At 45.3% G+C, this 21,708-nt stretch overlaps 1 protein-coding gene across 1 annotated transcript in view; it reads left to right on the top strand.

The window, feature by feature from the left end:
- Positions 1 to 21,708, top strand: part of musk (muscle, skeletal, receptor tyrosine kinase) — a 148,850-nt gene that overhangs the window by 111,292 nt on the left and 15,850 nt on the right. Inside the window, exon 16 of the mRNA XM_078529184.1 lies at positions 19,027 to 19,175. Coding sequence (XP_078385310.1) covers positions 19,027 to 19,175 — 149 coding nt within the window. The remainder of the gene's footprint in view (positions 1 to 19,026; positions 19,176 to 21,708) is intronic.

Raw genomic sequence — 21,708 nt, 5'->3', positions numbered from 1 at the left:
TGCTTACAATAATGACAGCCTGGATTTTAACCCACCCCCATCTGACGGGCAGAATAGGTTTGGGAAACAGAGTAGGATTATGAAGCAACCCCACCCGATTCCTGTCTGCCATAACTTAGACCCCCTGCTGGTATATCGCTGTTCCCATCTGCTTGCCAGGCACTCTGGATGGCTGTCAGATGGAAGTCAACTCCAGTTTATTTAAACAAGGCCCTGTCAGGGTCCCCCATGTTGTCAGCTTTGCCTCGCATCCTCCCCCTCCCCCCGTTAACATCAGGACAAACTTACATTTTTCTTTGCAATGAATTGCTCAGGTCAGTTCTGATAAGAAAATCTTGAGTACCATTAACCGTCAAATTGACAGGACCAGATTAGGGAGACAACTTTCAGGTGTCATTTACCTGAAATGTTAACCCTGTTTCTCTCTCCGCAGAAACCACTTGACCCGCTGAGTGTTACATACAAACAAGGAGCAGGAGGCAGCCATTCGGCCCATCGAGCCTGCTCCGCCATTTAATAAGATCATGGCTGACCTGATAGTAATTTGAAATCTGCATCCCGCCTACTCCCGATAACCTATCACCCCCTTGCTTACCAAGAATCTATCCACCTCTGCCTCAAAAATATTCAAAGACTCTGCTTCCACCATCTTTTGAGAGAGTTCCAAAGACTCACAAGCCTCAGAGGAAAAATCTCACCTCATCCCTGTCTTAAATGAGTGACCCCTTATTTTAAAATGTGACCTCTAGTTCTAGATTCTCCCACAAGGGGAAACATCCTCTCCACATCCACCCTGTCAAGACCCCTCAGGGTCTTATATGTTTCAATCAAATTGCCTCTTACTCTTCTAAACTCCAGCAGATATAAGTTTAGCCTGCCCAACCTCTCCTCATAAGACAACCCACCCATTCCAGGTATTAGTCTGGTAAGCCTTCTCTGAACTGCTTCCAATGCATTTACATCCTTCCTTAAATAAGGAGACCAATACTGTACATAGCACTCCAGATGTGGTCTCACTAGTGCTCTGCATTTTCTGATTTCCAGCATCCGTAGGATTTAGCTGTTGTTAAGTAGCTCGGAGTTTGCTCACTTATCACCCAGGGTATATCTTCAGGGTTTGGAACTAAAATTTTGGCATTCATGAAACCAAACCAAAAAACTGGTTCAGATTATTTGACAATGGAGACTGCTGTACTCCCTAATTGAGTCAGAGAGTGAAGAGCATATTCATTTTCCACTGGACCATTGGAAGTCATATTCTGAACAGCACCACCATCACCGTTCCCATCATCAGAGTTTTTCATGTATTCATTCTCAGAATCTGACATCATTGGAAAGCCTGTAATGGATTGCCCAACCCTAGCTGCCAAGAAGATAGTCATGGGCTTTGTTCTCGAGCTGCTGGTAGCAGTTGTCCACTTCACATGGCAGTAAAGTGTCAACAACATTGGTCTGGGGTTGAAAAGAAAGACTTGCATTTGTATAACACCTTTCATGAGCGTGGGACATCTCAAGTTCTTCACAGCCAATGAAATGTTATTGACGTGTTGCCACTATTGTAATGTAGGAAACGTGACGGCTAATCTTGCACACAGCAAGCTCCCACAAACAATAATGTGGTAACGTCCAGATCATTTGTCTTTGTGACGATGATTGAAGGATAAACATTGGTCAGGACACCAGGGAGAACTCCCCAGCTTTTCGTCGAAATTCCTAATGGACATTAGTGAACCAGTTATGTCTAACCTTTCACTGGACTCTTATTAGACTAGAAGGTTATTTTATTTAATCTTCTTCCATCTCTTCTATCTTTTGCACCTTTATGAATCTGCCTGGGTCACCAATATAGTGCTAGAAGGTACAAGAGAAGGATAAAATGCCTACTGATGTTTCCTCTCTCCCTCTGGGCACATGCATGACAACTTTCCCCGGTGGCAAGGTAGCGATTGGGGATTTACCACTTGGGGGACCATTGGTGAAATCAATGGCTTCAAGTTTTAAGCAGCCAATGTCCCCAGCTACCAAGTAAAACCATTTTTTTAAAGTTGCGAATCAAATTGTTCAACCAAAGATAAATTCCCAAATAAGAATGGGGGTCAATGTAAGGGAGCAGTGGCGGAACTTTAGCACATTTAATTTCATATCTGGTTGGCATCTGGCATCTAGGAAATATTGCTAAAAGCAAAATATGGTAGATGCTGAAAATCTGAAACAAAAACAGAAGATGCTGGTAAAGCTCAACAGGTCCAGCAGCATCTGTGGAGAGGAAAACAGAGTTAAAGTTTCGAGTCCGTAACTTGCTTTAAAGAAGAGTCATATGGATTCAAAACTCTTGTCTTTCTCTCCACAGATGCTTTTAGACCTGCTGAGTTTTTCCAGCATTTTCTGTTTTTGTTTAGGAAATATTGTTGGGAATGATAGACTTTTTAGCTTGACATTTATTGTCAGAAAAACACTAGTCGGTTTAAAGCAAATAGCTCAAGGACATTTTAAAAAGCCAATGATTACAAACTAACACAGCTTATGGAAGAGGGGTCATTTTTAACATATTTGTCGGAATTCCTGGTGGGTGGAACAGAACTGTATGTATAAGGATAACTATGGATATTATATAATCGAACTTGCAAAAGTTATTTGATAGTCTCTCACAGGAGACGCATGGCCAAAGTGAAAACTCTTTGAATAAAGAAGGATGTTATGAAATAGGATAATAAATCAGCCTGTGTTAAGAAATGAGCACTGATCTATTGTGATTAATAATTCTAGTTGGTCAGTTGTAAGCAAAGGAGGTGCCCATAGACCTCAAATTTGTTGGTAAGCATTGTAAAAATAACAATCTTAACCAAGATCTATTAAAACCAGATTTATTAAATGTCTAAGTTGCTTTCAGCCTCAGTGTTCTGCTTGAGACTGAGTTCAGCTTCTAACCGTACCTACCATCCATTACTGAGATAGTCTATTTACATCTCTGAGACATTGCCCACCGGTCATTCAAACCCTCAGCCACATCATTGTCCACCTCCTTGCTCTGTTCTATTGCTGTGTGACGCCACTGTCCAAGCTCCAGGCGTCACGTACACGTAGGATGTAGCAAGGTGGAAGGAACGTAGGAGGAATAGGCCATTCGGCCCTTCGAGCCTGCTCCACCATTCAAACAGATCATGGCTGATCATCTACCTCTACTACTTCGGGAATCATCTAATTGACTACACATCCGTGCATCTTTAACCAGTTCCTGTTCATTTCCCATTTCCTCACTCTCATATGAATTTCTTTTGAATATTTCACCACATTAAAATTACTTTATAACTAAGTATTTTTTGTTAAAAGCAAAATACTGCAGATGCTGGAAATCTGAAACAAAAACAGAAAATGCTAGAAAAACTCAGCAGGTCTGGCAGCATCTGTGATGAGAGAAACAGAGTTAACGTTTTGAGTCTGTATGACCCTTCTTCAGAGCTTTGAAGAGAAGTGGAAATGTGATGAAATTTATACTGTTTAAGGCGGGTGGGGCAGGTGGAGCTGGATAGAAGGCCAGCAATAGGTGAGGACAAAGGAGAGAGTGACAAAGGTGTCATGAACTAAAGGACAAAGGGAGTGTTAATGGTCATGGTAAGGGCTAAAAAAGGTGCTGATAGTGGCAATGGTAAGAAAGCAGAATGTGATAATAGCAGGACAAGGGCCAGCACTCTGAAAAAAAAAAATGAACAAGTAACAGATAGAAAATGGGATAGAAGTGGGGATAAAAAAGGGGATAAAACCACGGATAAATGAATAAAAATAAAAATAAGTGGATAGAAAATAAAAAATAAATGTAGAAAAAAGGGGATTAAAAAAGGGCTGGGGATGGAGGAAAGAGTTCATGATCTAAAGTTGTTGAACTCAATGTTCAGTCCAGAAGGCTGTAAGGTGCCTAATCAGAAGATGAGGTGCTGTTCCTCCAGTTTGCGTTGAGCTTCACTGGAACTTTGCAGCAGGCCAAGGACAGACATGTGGGCATGAGAGCAGGGTGGTGTGTTGAAATGGCAAGCGACAGGAAGGTCTGGGTCATGCTTGTGGACAGACCGAAGGTGTTCCGCAAAGCGGTCACCCAGTCTGCATTTGGTCTCTTCAATGTAGAGGAGACCGCATTGGGAGCAGCGAATGCAATAGACTAAATTAAGGGAAGTGCAAGTGAAGCGCTGCTTCACCTGAAAGAAGTGTTTGGGCCCTTGGACAGTGAGGATGGGGGAAGTAAAGGGGCAGGTGTTGCACCTTCTGCAATTACATGGGAAGGTGCCATGGGAAGGGGATGAGGTGTTGGGGATGATGGAGGAATGGACTAGGGTGTCCCGGAGGGAACGGTCTCTACGGAATGCTGACCAAGGGGGTTGAGGGGAAGATGTGTTTGGTGGTGGCATCATGCTGAAGTTGGCAGAAATGGCAGAGGATGGTTCTTTGAATGCGGAGGCTGGTGGAGTGAAAAGTGAGGACAAGGGGGACCCTATCATGGTTCTGGGGGGCGGATGAGTGGAGATGGGCCGGACATGGTTGTCGACCACAGAGGGAGGGAAACCTCAGTTAAAGAAGATGGAAGACATGTCAGAAGCACCGTTTTGGAAAGTGACATCATCAGAATAGATGCAACAGAGGTGAGGGAACTGAGAGAATAGGATGGAGTCCTTACAGGTAGCGGGGTGTGAGGAGCTGTAGTCAAGGTAGCTGTGGGAGTTGGTGGGCTTGTAATGAATATTGGTGGACAGTCTATCACCAGAAATTGAGGCAAAGAGGTCAAGGAAGGGAAGGGAAGTGTCAAAGATGGACCACATGAAGGTGATAGAGGGGTGGAAATTGGAAGCAAAATTGTTAAATTTTTCCAGGTCCAGACGTGAGCATGAAGCGGCACCGAAACAGTCATGAATGTATCAAGAAAAGAGTTGTGGGAAGGGGCCTGAGTAGGACTGGAACAAGGAATGTTCCACATACCCCATAAAGAGACAGGCATAACTGGGGCCCATGCGGGTACCCATGGCCACACCTTTTATTTGGAGGAAGTGACGCAAGTTTAAGGAGAAATTGTTCATTGAGAGAACAAGTTCAGCCAGACGGAGGAGAGTGGTGGTGGATGGGGATTGTTCGGGCCTTTGTTCAAGGAAGAAATGGAGAGCCCTCAGACCACCCTGATGGGGGATGGAGGTGCAGAGGGATTAGACGTCCATGGTGAAGAGGAGGCGGATAGGGCCTGGGAACTGTAAATTGTTGTTATGATGTAGGGCATTAGAGGAATCATAGATGTAGGTGGAAAGAGACTGGACAAGGAGAGAGAGGACAGAGTCAAGATAGGAAGAAACTACTTCTGTGGGGCAGGAACAGGCTGACATGATCGGTTTACCGGGACAGTCCTGTTTGTGGGTTTTGTGAAGGAGGCAGAAGCGGGCTGTCCAGGGTTGAGAGGCTATGAGGTTGGAAGCTGTGGAGGGAAGATCTCCAGAGGAGATAATGTCAGTGACAATCCTGGAAACAATGGCTAGATGTTTGGTGGTGGAGCCATGGTCCAGGGGGAGGTAGGAAGAAGTGTCTGCGAGTTGACGCTCAGCCTCTCCGAGGTAGAGGTCAGTGCACCAGACAACAACAGCACCACCCTTGTCAGCAGGTTTGATGACAAAGTCAGGGTTGGACCTGAGAGAACGGAGTGCAGCAAGTTCAGAAGGAGACAGGTTAGAGCGGGTGAGAGGGGCGGAGAAATTGAGACGGCCGATGTCACGCCCACAGTTCTCAATGAAAAGATCAAGAGCAGGTAGGAATCCAGAGGGGGGGGGTCCAGGTGGAGGGAGAATAGGCCAGAGGGTGTAGTTTTTTGTTGCTGGGTACTTGGATTACTGGAAACACTGTATTAACGATTCAGGGATATGCAAAAATTAGCCTCTCTCACAATTTTTCAGGGAAAGGGGGAATTTTAATCTCACCGTTACTACAAATGAGATTACCTAGATCTCTAACTCCAACACTATATAGGGGAAGTATCTGGGCCGTGGACTGAAGCTCAGTGACGTTTTAACTGTTGCAAAGTTTGGTTTGCTCTTGAATCTGCCAGCAGCAGCTCAGTTGGTAGCTCTTATGCCTCCGAGTCACAAGGTTCCAGGTTGAAGCCCCACTCCAGGATGGGATGTCAGTCTGACACTCCAGGGCAGTACAGAAGAAGCACTGCACTGTCAGAAGTGCCGTCTTTCAGGTGAGATGTTATACTGGGGCCCCATCTGCTTGCTTGGGCGGGTGTGTGTTCCTCAATCCACATTACACAAAAAAACCACCGATAATTTGGTCCTTACCACATTGCAGATTATGCGAGTTTGACTCCAAATCGGCTGCTGTATTTCCTACATTACAACAGTGACCACTGTTCCAAACTACTTCGTTGGCTGTGAAACCCTCGGAGATATCCAATAGCTGTGAAAAAGCACAATCTAAATGCACAGTTTACTTTTCTTTTCTTCTGAAAGGCAAGATATCCTACAAGCTCATTGAAAATTTGGAATAATCTTAAGTGAAGAGTTTGTCCAGGGCTGGGAAGGAGTGCATTTACGTCTATGAAAAGAGATAGCACACTGGGCTCCTTTCTCCTACAGTAGATATGAAGAACTCAAGGTCTTAACCAGAGCAGTGGGTGACCACCAGAGTCAAACTAGCCACCAGGTCTGATCCACTGAAGTTCCAGTACCTAAAGCATGCAGAGTGATTCTGCAGTTATTAATGGTTTAAAGATCAAGTGGAATATTATGACTCCTGAAAGCCTGACACAGTTAGTGAAGGGCCATGGAGCAGTTTGAAGTCCAAAGCATTACTTACAGCTGGCTTGATGCAGGAAGGAATCCTACAGAGTGTGGAATAATCACCGACAGAAACTAGAAAGGAGTTTACCGCTTCAAAAAAAAAGGAAGCTATATAAGGTTTATTTTTAAAAAAGGATCAGCTTGTGGAAGGAAGTGAGTCAGGACTAATTGGATCTTACAGAAGCCTTCGCTGAGAGAATTTGCAATTGGTGGTGAGCTAGGAAGCGCAATATTGATAGAGAAAAAGAAAATATCACAAACAGGATAAAATATAACAGAAACAAGTATAAAATATTATGATAATGCACCTTCGCATGTTGTTTTTGGTTAAATAAACTTATATGTGTCAAATGCCTTTAATGTAATAAGACATGCTAAAGTGGGTCACTGAAGTGTTATTAAACGAAGTATAACACCAAGAAGGTTTTTGGATAATATTCGATTCGGTGGTGCACAAGATTTTATTCTTTTTATTTTTGTGTTGCTATCTAAACCTTTCTCTAGTGGGATGGTGGCATAAAATCTTTATGAGAGGGGATGTTGTTGCAGACTAGATTGGAATTACGAGCAGTTAAAGAGAAAGCGGATTGAAAAACTGGATTCTCTGGCGTTGAATTTTTCCCCTCCAGCCCTTTGGAAAATTTGTTTTAAATTTCTCCAGGTTGCCTTGGGCATTTGGTCTCACTAGGCAACATGTGCCTTCCATTTCATAACTGAACTCATCAGCCTCCTGGATGCAACAGTCTTCCCAACGCCCTGTGTTACTGGAGCGTTCGAAACAAAAAATAGGTTGAATGACATTTTCCCATTGTTTTGCTATACCTTAGTAACAGGAAGAGACCATTCAACCCCTCCAGCCTGTTCTGCCATTCAATTAGATCGTGGCTGGTCTGTACCTTAACTCCGCCTATTCATCCTGGTCCCTTAACCCTTGTTGCCATTTTCGAGCAAAAATCTATCAATCCCAACTTTGAAATTTTCGGTTAACCTCCAGCTTCAATGGCTTTCCAGGGAAGAGCGTTCTGGATTTCCTTTGTGTGAAGAAGTGCTTCCTAACATTAGCCCTGAAGGGCCCAGCTCTAACTTTAAGGTCCTGTCCCCTTTTCCTACACGACCCCCCACCACCCCCGCCACTCCCCACCAGAGGAAATAGTTTCTCTCTATTCACTCTATCAAATCGTTTAATTGTCTTAAACACCTCAGTTGGGTCACTCCTTAATCTTCGATGTGCAAAGGAATAAATACCTAATCTATGCAATCAGTTATAATACTTTAACCTTTTTAGTCCCGTTATCATTCTGGTGAATCTGAACTGCGCATGCTCAAAGATTGACATATCCTCCCTGTGGTGCAGTTTCCAGAACAGAATGCAGTACTCTAAATGGAGGCAAATCAGAGCGTTATACAACTATAACCTAACTTCCAACTCTGTGTCCCAGGCTTCTGGAGTTAGAGGCAAACATTCCATTAACCTTTTTAATTATTCTTTGCGCCTGCCCGCTACTTTTAGTGATTTCTGTAGTTGGACCCCTAATTCTCTCTATTAAATTTTCACCGATTAGAAAATATTCTGAGCTACCTTTCTTAAATCCAAATTGGATGACCTCCCATTTTTCCACTTTGAACTCCATCTGCCAGGGTCTTGCCCACTCACCCAATCCATCGATGTCCCTATGGAACTTTCTACCCCCGTCCACACTATTTACCATCTCTCTCAGCTTGCTGTCGTTCTCCTAAATGTAACCGTTGTTGTCGCTTGCAGCGGAGAGTTGTGGGAAGTGGCAGCGGAAGCTTGGGAACCTCTTCCTATCAAAATTCCCTTCCCCTTTCCAACCAGAAATCATTCCAAAATGGGCCAAGATGCAGAGCAAAGTGTGGATACCTGGATCCACTCAGTAAATAAAGGTTAACATAGAGGAAAATAAACTCCAGCTCCAAATAGCGTCATGGCAAGGTTCACAGGCCCAATCTTCAATGCTCGTTTATAGTTAGAGTGAAAAGTTTAACTCCATGAATAATAACACATGACACATTTCCCGCTACCTGGATCAGAGCAATTTTGCCAAGTGAGTTATGTGTGCTATACAGGTGAGGTGACTGCAATATAATGTGATACTTTTCTGATTTAGTGCTGCCCACACAGAGACTCTGCTCTCGGCGTGACATCAGTCGTCTCAATTTCTCTGCTCCTCTCACCCACTCTAACCTGTCTCTCTCTGAACTTGCTGCACTCCTTTCTCTCAGGTCCAACCCTGACATTGTCATCAAACCTGCTGACAAGGATGGTGCTGTTGTTGTCTGGTGCACTGACCTCTACCTCGCAGAGGCTGAGCGTCAACTCACAGACACTTCCTTCCCCTGGACCATGACCCAACCACTGAACATCAAGCCATTGTTTCCAGGACTGTTACTGACCTCATCTCCTCTGGAGATCTTCCTTCCACAGCTTCCAACCTGATAGTGTCCCAACCTCAGACGGCCCACTTCTACCTCCTACACAAAATCCACAAACAGGACTGTCCCAGCAGACCGATCGTGTCAGCCTTGCCCCACGGAACTCATTTCTTGCTATCTTGACTCCATTCTCTCTCCCCTTGTCCAGTCCCTTCCTACCTACATCCGTGATTCCTCTGACACCCTACATCATATCAACAATTTCCAGTTCCCTGGCCCCAACCGCCTCCTCTTCACCATGGACGTCCAATCCCTCTACACCTCCATCCCCCAGCGGGATGGTCTGAGGGCTCTCCGGCTCTTCCTCGAACAGAGGTCCGAACAATCCCCATCCACCACTACTCTCTTCCGTCTGGCTGAACTTGTTCTCACACTGAACAATTTCTCCTTAAACTCCTCACACTTCCTCCAAATAAAAGGTGTAGCTATGGGTACCCGCATGGGCCCCAGTTATGCCTGTCTCTTTATGGGGTATGTGGAACATTCCTTGTTCCAGTCCTACTCCGGCCCCCTCCCACAACTCTTTCTCCGGTACATCGATGATTGCTTCGGTGCTGCTTCATGCTCTCATCTGGACCTGGAAAAATTTATTAATTTTGCTTCCAATTTCCACCCCTCCATCATTTTCACATGGTCCATCTCTGACATTTCCCTTCCCTTCCTTGACCTCTCTGTCTCAATTTCTGGTGATAGACTGTCCACCAATATTCATTACAAGCCTACCGACTCCCACAGCTACCTCGACTACAGCTCCTCACACCCCGCTTCCTGTAAGGAATCCATCCCATTCTCTCAGTTTCTTCGCCTCCGTCACATCTGTTCTGATGATGCCACTTTCAAAAACAGTTCCTCTGACATGTCTTCCTTCTTCCTTAACCGAAGTTTTCCACCCACGGTGGTTGACAGGGCCCTCAACCGTGTCCGGCCCATCTCCCACGCATCCACCCTCACACCTTCCTCTCCCTCCCAGAACCATGATAGGGTCCCCCTTATCCTCACTTATCAACCCACCAGCCTCCGCATTCAAAGGATCATCCTCCGCCATTTCCGCCAACTCCAGCATGATGCCACCACCAAACACATCTTCCCTTCACCTCCCTTGGCGGCATTCCGCAGGGATCATTCCCTCCGTGACACCCTGGTCCACTCCTCCACCTACACTCACCCCCTGCACCTCAACCCCCTCCCACGGCACCTTCCCATGCCCACGCAGAAGATGCAACACCTGCCCCTTCACTTCCTCTCTCCTCACCGTCCAAGGGCCCAAACACTCCTTTCAAGTGAAGCAGCATTTCACTTGCACTTCCCTCAGTTTAGTCTACTGCATTTGCTGCTCCCAATGCAGTTTCCTCTACATTGGAGAGACCAAATGCAGACTGGGTGACCGCTTTGTGGAACACCTTCGGTCTGTCCGCAAGCATGACCCAGACCTCCCTGTCGCTTGCCACTTCAACACACCACCCTGTTCTCATGCCCACATGTCCGTCCTTGGCCTGCTTCATTGTTCCAGTGAAGCTCAACGCAAACTGGAGGAACAGCACCTCATCTTCCGACTAGGCACTTTACAGCCCTTCCCGACTGAATATTGAGTTCAACAATTTTAGATCATGACCTCTCTCCTCCATCCCCACCCACTTTCCGATCCCCCTTTTTTCCAATAATTTATATAGATTTTTCTTTTCCCACCTATTTCCATTATTTTTAAATGTGTTTCCATCCATTGTTTTATGTCTACCTTTTAGCCTATTTCGATCCCTTCCCCCCAACCCATCCCCACTAGGGCTATCTGTACCTTTATTATCACATTCCTTAGATATTATCACCAGCTTCAACACCTCTTTGTCCTTTTGTCTATGACATCTTTTGGTTATCTCCACCTATCACTGGCCCTCTATCCAGCTCTACTTGTCCCACCCCCCCCTTAAACCAGCTTATATTTCACCTCTTTTCTATTTTTCCTTAGTTCTGTTGAAGAGTCATACGGACTCGAAACGTTAACTGTGTTCCTCTCCGCAGATGCTGCCAGACCTGCTGAGTTTTTCCAGGTATTTTTGTTTTTGTTTTGGATTCCCAGCATCCGCAGTTTTTTGCTTTTGTCAAAGGCTCTACCGGTTTCACTTACCAGAGTTATGGGCACGCAAAGCACTTTGTCAGAAATTTTTGGGGTTCGGGCAGACAGTGGCGTCGTGGTACTATCACTGAACTAGCAATCTAGAGACCAAGGCTAATGCTCTAGGGCCATGGGTCCCACCACGGCAGCTGGTGGAATTTAAATTCAATTAATAAATCTGGAATTGAACACTAGTCTCATGAACCTATCATTGATTGTGGTAAAAACCCATCTGGTTCATTAATGTCCTTTAGGGAAGGAAATCTGTCATCCTTACCTGGTCTGGCCTACATGTGACTGCAGATCCACAGCAATGTGTTTGACTCTGAAACGGCCCAGCAAACCACTCAGTTCAAGGACAATTAAGGATGGGCAACAAATGTTGGCCTTGCCAGTAATGTCCACATCCCATGAAAGAATAAATTTTTTAAAAGTCCTACTCCAGGGCTTGGGGAAAAAAAAATCTTGCATTTATATAGCGCCTTTCATGGCCAACATCCCTAGGTGCTTTGCAGCCAATGAGGTAACTTTTTGAAGTGTCATCATTGTTGTAACTTAGGAAACATGCCAGGCAATCTGCACACAGCAAGCTCCCACAAACAGCAATGTGATAATGACCAGATAATCTTCTTGTTTTCGATTGAGGAGTAAATATTGGCCAGGAATTCAGGGAGAACTCCCCTGCTCAACTTTGAAATAGAGCATGGATCTTTTTCATCCATCCCAGCCGGCAGATGGGACATGGGTTCAACACCTCATCTGAAGGATGGCACCTCCAATAGTGCAGTGCACCCTCAATACTGCATTGGCGTGTTAGCCTTTATTTTTACTCTAGTCCTGAAGTGGGACTTGAACTTGGAACCTTGTGATTCAAAGGTACAAGTGCTACCAACTGGAGCACAGCTGACCCACAAGAATACAATAATCCAGACTGACATTCTCAGCGCAGTACTGAGGGGGTGTTGCACTGCCAGAGGTGCCATCTTTTAGATGGAAAGATCCCACAGCCACTATTTTAAAGAACAGCAGAGGAGTTTTCCCCAGTGTCCTAGGCCAATATTTATCCCTCACATCAACATCACAAAAACAGATTCTCTGGTTATTATCTCTTTGCTGTTTGTGGGAGCTTGCTGTGCACAAATGGGCTGCTGTGTTTCCCACAATACACTTCAAAAAGGATTTAATTGGCTGTAAAGTGCTTTGGAATGTCTTGTGGTTGAGAAAGGCGCTTTATAAATGCAAGTTTAGGTTTTAACTAACGGCCCTTACTAGAAGACTGCCCCTTCTGGGGAGACAGTGGCATAGCGGTAAGGTCACTGGATGAGTGTTCCAGAGGCTCAGGCTAAATATCTGGGGATACGAGTTCAAATCCCACCACTGAAACTGGTAGAATTTAAATTCAATTAATAAAAATCTGGAATTGAAAACTAGTCTCAGTAATGGTGACCATGACAGCTATAACCGATTGCAGTAAAATCCCATCTGGTTCACTAATGCGCTTTAGGAAAGGAAATCTGCCATTCTTCCTTGGTCTGACCTACGTGTGACTCCAGATCCACAGCAATGTGGTTGACTCTTAACTGCCCCCTGAAATGGCCCAGCAGGCCACTCGATTCAAGGGCAATTAGGGATGGGCAACAAATGCTGGCCTTGCCAGCGACACCCACATCCCACAAAAGAGGAAAGAAAAGAATTCAAATGCAACTACAACAGCCATTAAGTAAACTATCATCCTCAGTGTGAAGGATGGAGACCAGGGGTGTGTCTTCTGGCTTTGCCTTAGCTGCCAGCAATGTATTTCAGGTATTCATCCATGTGTTCTCAGGAAATCACATGCAGCAGTCGGCTGAACTTCCGATATGAAGTGATGCATCTCGGAAGGATGAATGAGAAGAGACAATATGAACTAAACGCTACGGTTTTAATGGGCAGGCAGGAATAGAGACATCCGGGGGTCTATATACAGAGAAAGTGGCAGGCCAAATTGGTAAGGTTGTTTGAAAAGACTGTGTGTAAGGCACACAGTTTTCTAGTCTGAAATTCATGTCCAGCAATTATCTTAGGTGAGTTAGGGACATCTCATTAACATTGAGATAAAAACTAAAAGCTAAAAGCTACTGCGGATGCTGGAAATCCAAAACAAAAACAGAATTACCTGGAAAAACTCAGCAGGTCTGGCAGCATCGGCAGAGAAGAAATCAGTTAACGTTTCGAGCCTTCATGGCCCTTCGGCAGAACTGAAGCATAGTTAGGAGAAGGGAGAAATATAAACTGGTTTAAGGTGGGGGGCGGGAAGAGGGAAGTTGAGGGTGTGGTGATTGTGGAGATAAGCAGTGATAGGAGCAGATAATCAAAAGATGTCACAGACAAAAGGATCAAAGAGGTGTTGAAGGTGGTGATATTTGTCTAAGAAAAGTGCTAATTAAGAATGGAAGACAGGATACTCAAAGTACAGCTCTAGTGGGGGTGGGGTGGACAGACTAACAAGGTTTTAGTTTTAGATTTAAAAATAATGGAAATAGGTGGGGAAAGAAGAATCTATGTAAATTATTGAAAAAAAAGGGGGGTGGGGGGGGTGGAGAAACGGGGTGGGGATGGGGGGAAGGGGAGTTTAAGATCTAAAGTTGTTGAATTCAATATTCAGCCCGGAAGGCTGTAAAGTGCCTAGTCGGAAGATGAGGTGCTGTTCCTCCAGTTTGCGTTGGGCTTCACTGGAACGATGCAGCAAGCCAAGGACAGACATGTGGGCAAGAGAACAGGGTGGAGTGTTAAAATGGCAAGCGACAGGGAGGTTTGGGTCTTTCTTGCGGACAGACCGCAGGTGTTCCGCAAAACGGTCGCCCAGTTTGCGTTTGGTCTCTCCAATGTAGAGAAGACCGCATTGGGAGCAACGAATGCAGTAGACTAAGTTAGGGGAAATGCAAGTGAAATGCTGCTTCACTTGAAAGGAGTGTTTGGGCCCTTGTACGGTGAGGAGAGAGGAAGTGAAGGGGCAGGTGTTGCATCTTCTGCGTGGGCATGGGGAGGTGCCATAAGTGGGGGTTGAGGAGTAGGGGGTGATGGAGGAGTGGACCAGGGTGTCCCGGAGGGAACGATCCCTATGGAATGCCGTCGGGAGGGGTGAAGGGAAGATGTGTTTGGTGGTGGCATCATGCTGGAGTTGGCGGAAATGGCGGAGGATGATCCTTTGAATGCGGAGGCTGGTGGGGTGATAAGTGAGGACAAGGGGAGAACAGAGGCCCCAACAATCCCCATCCACCACTACTCTCCTCCGTCTGGCTGAACTTGTTCTCACACTGAACAATTTCTCCTTTAACTCCTCTCACTTCCTCCAAATAAAAGGTGTGGCTATGAGTACCCGCATGGGCCCCAGCTATGCCTGTCTCTTTATTGGGTATGTGGAACATTCCTTGTTCCAGTCCTACTCCGGCCCCCTCCCACAACTCTTTCTCCGGTACATCGATGATTACTTCGGTGCTGCTTCATGCTCTCGTCGGGACCTGGAAAAATTTATTAATTTTGCTTCCAATCTCCACCCCTCCATCATTTTCACATGGTCCATCTCTGACACTTCTCTTCCCTTCCTTGACCTCTCTGTCTCAATTTCTGATGATAGACTGTCCACCAATATCCATTACAAGCCTACAGACTCCCACAGCTACCTCGACTACAGCTCCTCACACCCCGCTTCTTGTAAAGACTCCATCCCATTCTCTCAGTTCCTTCGCCTCCGTCGCATCTGTTCTGATGACGCTACCTTCAAAAACAGCTCCTCTGACATGTCCTCCTTCTTCCTTAACCGAGGTTTTCCATCCACGGTCGTTGACAGGGCCCTCAACCGTGTCCGGCCCATATCCCGCGCATCCTCCCTCACGCCTTCTCCTCCTTCCCAGAAACATGATAGGGTCCCCCTTGTCCTCACTTATCACCCCACCAGCCTCCGCATTCAAAGGATCATCCTCCGCCATTTCCGCCAACTCCAGCATGATGCCACCACCAAACACATCTTCCCTTCACCCCCCCTGACGGCATTCCATAGGGATCGTTCCCTCCGGGACACCCTGGTCCACTCCTCCATCACCCCCTACTCCTCAACCCCCACTTATGGCACCTCCCCATGCCCACGCAGAAGATGCAACACCTGCCCCTTCACTTCCTCTCTCCTCACCGTACAAGGGCCCAAACACTCCTTTCAAGTGAAGCAGCATTTCACTTGCATTTCCCCTAACTTAGTCTACTGCATTCGTTGCTCCCAATGCGGTCTTCTCTACATTGGAGAGACCAAACGCAAACTGGGCGACCGTTTTGCGGAACACCTGCGGTCTGTCCGCAAGAAAGACCCAAACCTCCCTGTCGCTTGCCATTTTAACACTCCACCCTGTTCTCTTGCCCACATGTCTGTCCTTGGCTTGCTGCATCGTTCCAGTGAAGCCCAACGCAAACTGGAGGAACAGCACCTCATCTTCCGACTAGGCACTTTACAGCCTTCCGGGCTGAATATTGAATTCAACAACTTTAGATCTTAAACTCCCCTTCCCCCCATCCCCACCCCGTTTCTCCACCCCCCCCACCCCCCTTTTTTTTCAATAATTTACATAGATTCTTCTTTCCCCACCTATTTCCATTATTTTTAAATCTAAAACTAAAACCTTGTTAGTCTGTCCACCCCACCCCCACTAGAGCTGTACTTTGAGTATCCTGTCTTCCATTCTTAATTAGCACTTTTCTTAGACAAATATCACCACCTTCAACACCTCTTTGATCCTTTTGTCTGTGACATCTTTTGATTATCTGCTCCTATCACTGCTTATCTCCACAATCACCACACCCTCAACTTCCCTCTTCCCGCCCCCCACCTTAAACCAGTTTATATTTCTCCCTTCTCCTAACTATGCTTCAGTTCTGCCGAAGGGCCATGAAGGCTCGAAACGTTAACTGATTTCTTCTCTGCCGATGCTGCCAGACCTGCTGAGTTTTTCCAGGTAATTCTGTTTTTGTTTTCTCATTAACATTGTCTGAATTGGGATCAGTATTGCAAGTTTTATATGGGGCTTAAGTGTGGGTTTATTCCACTAACTTCCAACTTGAGAATGTCCAGAATATGTTTGTCTGTTCCTGGTTCATGTGTTGGGTTACAAGCCACATGACCTCAGTCAGCCACTAAAGGGAAATTCCATCTCTTAAATTATTAGCTGAGGGTGTCTGGGTTTGAAACTGCCAAGTAGTCGGGCAGCTGCCTAGTGAAGGTGATACAGAACAGGGACTTTTCAATGGTTCAACTTTGTTTAAAACTCATTAATGAGGCAAGGTCAGGAAATGTATGAAAAAGCCCTGATGCCACAAGTATTTATTTTCTGAAGCTATTAATCGAGCAATGTTTGGACGATATTTATAATTAAGAGGATGGTGCAAAAAATTAAAATACTGAAAGTTGTTCCAACTACTTAATTAACAGCATAAATCCATCTTGAGCTATTAGAACTGGCTGTCACTGAAAGGTGACCCACTAAAGGTGGAACTTGCTCAATATACAGGAGTTCATCGATATAATTAAACATTTTAGCAGTGCATATCGGTAGCAATAACACCTCTCAAAGATGTTGTATCAAAAGATTTCACAACTTAAAAACTACCAGGCAACACAAAGTTGTGGTTAGCTTAAATATCCACTATTTGTTAAATTAACAAAGCTGTTTAGCTCAACTGCTTCAAATTAGGTGTCAGCCTAGGTTCAGTGAGTAACACCCACGTCTCGGAGTCAAAGGTCAAGTCTCACTGCACAACTTGAGCCGAAGCTGCAGTTATTGCACTGTGGAAGGTGCCAGTTATGGATGAGATGTTAATTCAGGGCCTATCTTGCCACTCAGGTGGATGTAAAAGATTCCATACCTCTATTTCAAAGAAGAGGAGGGGAGATCTCCCCAGCATGAGTGGTAAAGTGGAGCGCTATGTAGCTTTAAGAGGATGTAGTTTGTTGACCATGTATTGACCGATCGCTACACAGCGTGGGCTTCCTGGGTAACTGGAAGTCTACAGCTGGAGGTGATTGAAGAAGCACACATTGTGTCAGTGCTCTGTTCTTAGTTCCAATTAACTACCAGTGTTAGTTCAGTTAATCGGTCTCTCTGCCTGTATTGTTTCAAGCACCAACTAATGTGTTAATATCAAGGGCACAGCTAGCGTTCGCCGGACAAAGCGAACCTGATAATTTAAAACATAAAAGCGTCCTAACTAATATTTCTGCCTCGGCTACCATGGGATCTTGCTGCACACAAATTGGCTGTTGCATAACCCATGTTGCAACAGTGGCTACAACTCAAACGTGCATTGGCCATAGAGTGTTTTGAAATGTTCCAAAGCTGCGAAGGGTGCTGCATAAACACAAATCTTTCTTATTTTAAATGATCGAACAAAACCTTTCAAAAAAACCAATCAACTGGATAAGTGTCTAAGGCTGCAGTTGTAATCCACAGCCTGTTTTGAATGGTATCTGGTTAACATCTAATCACAGAGTAGAGTTGACCATCACCTACCTTTCAGTCCACTTACCTTCACAAGTGCTGGGCTCCAGGAGCCAGCAATGAGGTTGACCTCAGGTGGTCAGGGAATATTATAATTTTTGTGTGTCCCAAATAAAGGAGATTGTTTTCCCGTGAGAAGCTTTGTCATAAGCGTTGACCAGTTTTTCTCCCCCCATAGTGATAACATATTCTAATCGGTGCAAAAATGGTGAAGCAAGTGAATCAAGAAAGTTCGTAGAATTACATAGATTTTAAAGCAGAGGAACAGGTCACTTGGCCCAACCAATCCATGGTGTTTGTGCTCCACACAAGCCTCCTCCCACCTTACTTCACTTCACCCTATCAACATATCCTTCTATTCCTTTCTACCTCATGTGTTTATCTAGTTTTGACTTAAATATATCTCTGCTATCACCTCATCTACTCCTTGTGGTAGCGAGTTCCACATTCCCAGCATGGGGCTCAATTCCTCAATTCCGTACTGGAAAAATCCTGTAAAATCCATTAAAAAATTCTTATTTTTATGGCCCCTATTTTTGGTCTTCCTACAAGGAGAAACATCTTCTCCACATCTGGCCTTTCGAACCCTTTATATTCTTAAAGGCCTCAATCAGGTCATCTCTCAGCCTTGCCTTTTCTAGTGAGGAAAATCCCCGGCCTGTTCTGTCTTTCCCGATTGCTGGGCCGGCTCAGCTACAGAACCATTGAATGGTTACTGCATAGGAGGCCATTCAGCCTGTCGTGTCCGTGTCCGCTCTTTACAAGGGCATTTGAGCTAGCCCTGCCCTCCCCCCTCCCCTGTCTTTTCCCAATAGCCCAGCAGCTTTTGTGTCTCCAGATAAGGATTCGATTCCCTTTTGAAAGCTGCGATGGAATCTATCTCGACCATGCTCTCAGGCAGCTCTAGTGGTGTCATAGTAACTCGTTATTTTTGCATTTTCTCCAGTATCCTTCCTGCAATAATGTAGGCCGGAACTTTGTACAACCCATCACTAACTCCATGAGCAGAGAGAGTAGGACGCATTTCGGTAATAACGTTGAGATTTGACCATAATCTCCCTGGCTTTAGGTACTGCTTGTTACCGAGCTGCTGGAGTCCCCTGTTACAATGGTGTCTTATTGTTTCCCTCAGAGCCCCTCAGCTGCTGGAGCAGGAGACTTCCACCATGGTCGCCGTGAAGATGCTGAAAGAAGAGGCTTCGCCTGACATGCAGGCAGATTTCCAGAGAGAGGCAGCCCTCATGGCGGAGTTTGACCACCCAAACATTGTCAAATTGCTAGGTAACTCCTGCTTTCTGAAGTAGAAATACAAGCTACAGCCACAACATGCATTTGTGCAGCGCCTGTAACAAAATTTGACACTTATCCACGTAAGGAGAGATTAGGATGGGCGAATGATTAGCTTGGGGCAAAGGAGTAGGTTTTAAAGGAGCTTCTTAAAGGAGGGCAGAAAGGCAGAGAGGCTTAGGGAGGGAATCCCAGAGCCTGGGGCCCAGGCAGTTGAAGGCACGGCCACCAATGGTGGAGCGGTTAAAATCGGGGGACGTGCAAGAGGTCAGAATTGGAGGAACGCAGAGACATCAGAGGATTGTGGGGCTTGAGAAAGGTACAAGTGTGAAGACACGGTGTAAATTGAGAAGAATGAGAATTTTAAAATTGAGGCATTGCTTGTCCTGCAGCCAACGTAGGCCAGTTAGCACAGGGATGATGACTGATTGGAACTTGGTGCCAGTTAGAACATTGGCAGAAGAGTTTTGGCTGATGCCAAGTTTATGGAAGGTAGAACGCAGGAGACTGGCCAGGGGAGTGTTGGGATAGTTGAGTCTAGACAGACAATGGCCTGGATGAGGGTTTCAGCGGTGGCCAATGAAGTTAGAAGGGGGTCTAGTGGCTAAAATGTTATTCTGCTCTGCTAATTAAAGCCTGTGGCTTAGTACCTTGGAACCCAGCCCAGAGCAACCTCAAACTGTGCCTTATCAATTTCTAAAGGTATTCAAAGTATTTGTCAGAGAAACTGTTGATTTCATGTGGAGTAGCAGCTGTTCCACTCATATGCAGAATATGCAGTGAGGCCAAAACCAGGGTCTGAAACGAGCCCATTTCAAAAAAGATTATTCCTTTGCGAATACACAGAGGGAAAAGCACATCAGCAAAATTAATGTTTCTGCAATAGGAGTGAAGGCCAAACATTTGCTAATGATGAGCACTGTGCATATGGCTAATAAATACACTCCAGAGCCAAGTAAGGTAACATTCCACATGCTATTATGTTGCCTGACTGCATTACTCCCCACAGCTCTAGTCCATTAAGTGATCTTCTGCAAGTTTAATGTACAGCAGACCTAAGTCCTCTGTTATTATCGTCATGGTTTTTAAGATGTGTTAGTCCTGGGTCTGGATTTACAGCTAATGGTAGAGGCAAGGCTATTGGTAAACTCTACCTTTTATCGAACATACACTAACTATATACAATACTGGCCCAGCACAAGGCTCTACATAGAACTCTCTCTCTCCATGCTCTATTGCCATATGATCTTACGATGTAGACTATACATTTTCATATTTCACATTAACCCTTTATACATGTCCCTCCCCCTAAGTCCGAGTATCTTCTCAGTTCCAATTCTGTCCTCTTAAGGTGGATGAAAGGATCCCGAAGAAAAGCGGGGGGAGCTGTCTCCCCGGTGTCCTGACCCAATGTCTAACCAAGTCTTTCAAAACAGAGCCTTCTACGAATTTGAACTGAACAAAGTGCCTTTGTGGTCCTGCCCGATTGAAAGGACTGGAATTCTGCAGCACCTTTTGTGATCTCAGAATGTCCCAAAGCACTTTACAACATTTGGAGTGTGGCAATGTAGTGTGTTGTAACGTAGGAATGTCGGCAGCCAATTTGTGCACAACAAGATCCCACAAACAGCAACATGATAATGACCAGATAACCTGTTTTTTTTTAAGAAGTGACGTTGGCTGAGGGATTAATATTGGCCAAACAGCAAGGAAAACACCACTGATCTTTCTTTAGATAGCGCCATGGGACCTTTCACATCCACCTGAGGGGGCAGGCAGGTCCAAGAGTTACATCTCATCTGAAAGGCAGGTTCTTGAATGGACAGTATAGATTTTCATGGTGATGTAGCAGCCAGGCACGTGTTTTATTACTTGAACTCAAAGAGCAATTTCTAACTCCACACTCTCAGAATTTGAAACTGTTCTGTTCTACGTTTGTGTTAGTCATTATAACTGCCCCACAAGGTTGGAGCGATTGCTTTAGTTGCAGCCTGCACAGCTTAAACCCCAAACAGTGGCAATGGCTGGAGATTCTCATCAGTGTTCATGAAAACTATAAAATGGGATTTTGAGGATCAAAATGTGGGAGGTGAAAATTCAGCTCTTGACATTTGAACTACCAACAGCTCCAGCAGAATTCCTGTCCACACTGCCCAACTGGCTTCGCTTGTTCCCGGCCCCATCCTCCTTCTTTGTGCTCTAATAAAAAAAATCATCAAAGTCACAAGAATAAAGAACATTGACTGGCCAGATCAAATAACATAGAATCACATAACACAGAAGGAGGCCATTCAGCCCATCATGCTTGTGCAGCCATGGAATCTTTTACATCCACCTGAAAGGGTCTCCATTTAACTTCTCAGCTGAAATATGGCACCGCTGACAGTGTAGCAGCCCTTCAGTACTGCACTGGGGATTTCAGCCTAGATGATGTGCCCAAGTCTCTGGAGTGGGAATTGACTCAGAAGGCGAGAGAGCCAACCATGGTTGATGCCAAGAGTACAATGATCACCATTTTCCAACCTGG

The sequence above is a fragment of the Cetorhinus maximus genome, chromosome 2, assembly GCF_964194155.1.
Source record: "Cetorhinus maximus chromosome 2, sCetMax3.hap1.1, whole genome shotgun sequence".
Lineage (NCBI taxonomy): Eukaryota > Metazoa > Chordata > Chondrichthyes > Lamniformes > Cetorhinidae > Cetorhinus > Cetorhinus maximus.
The sequence above is the reverse complement of the archived record's forward strand: the minus strand, read 5'-3'. Positions and strand labels throughout refer to the sequence as shown.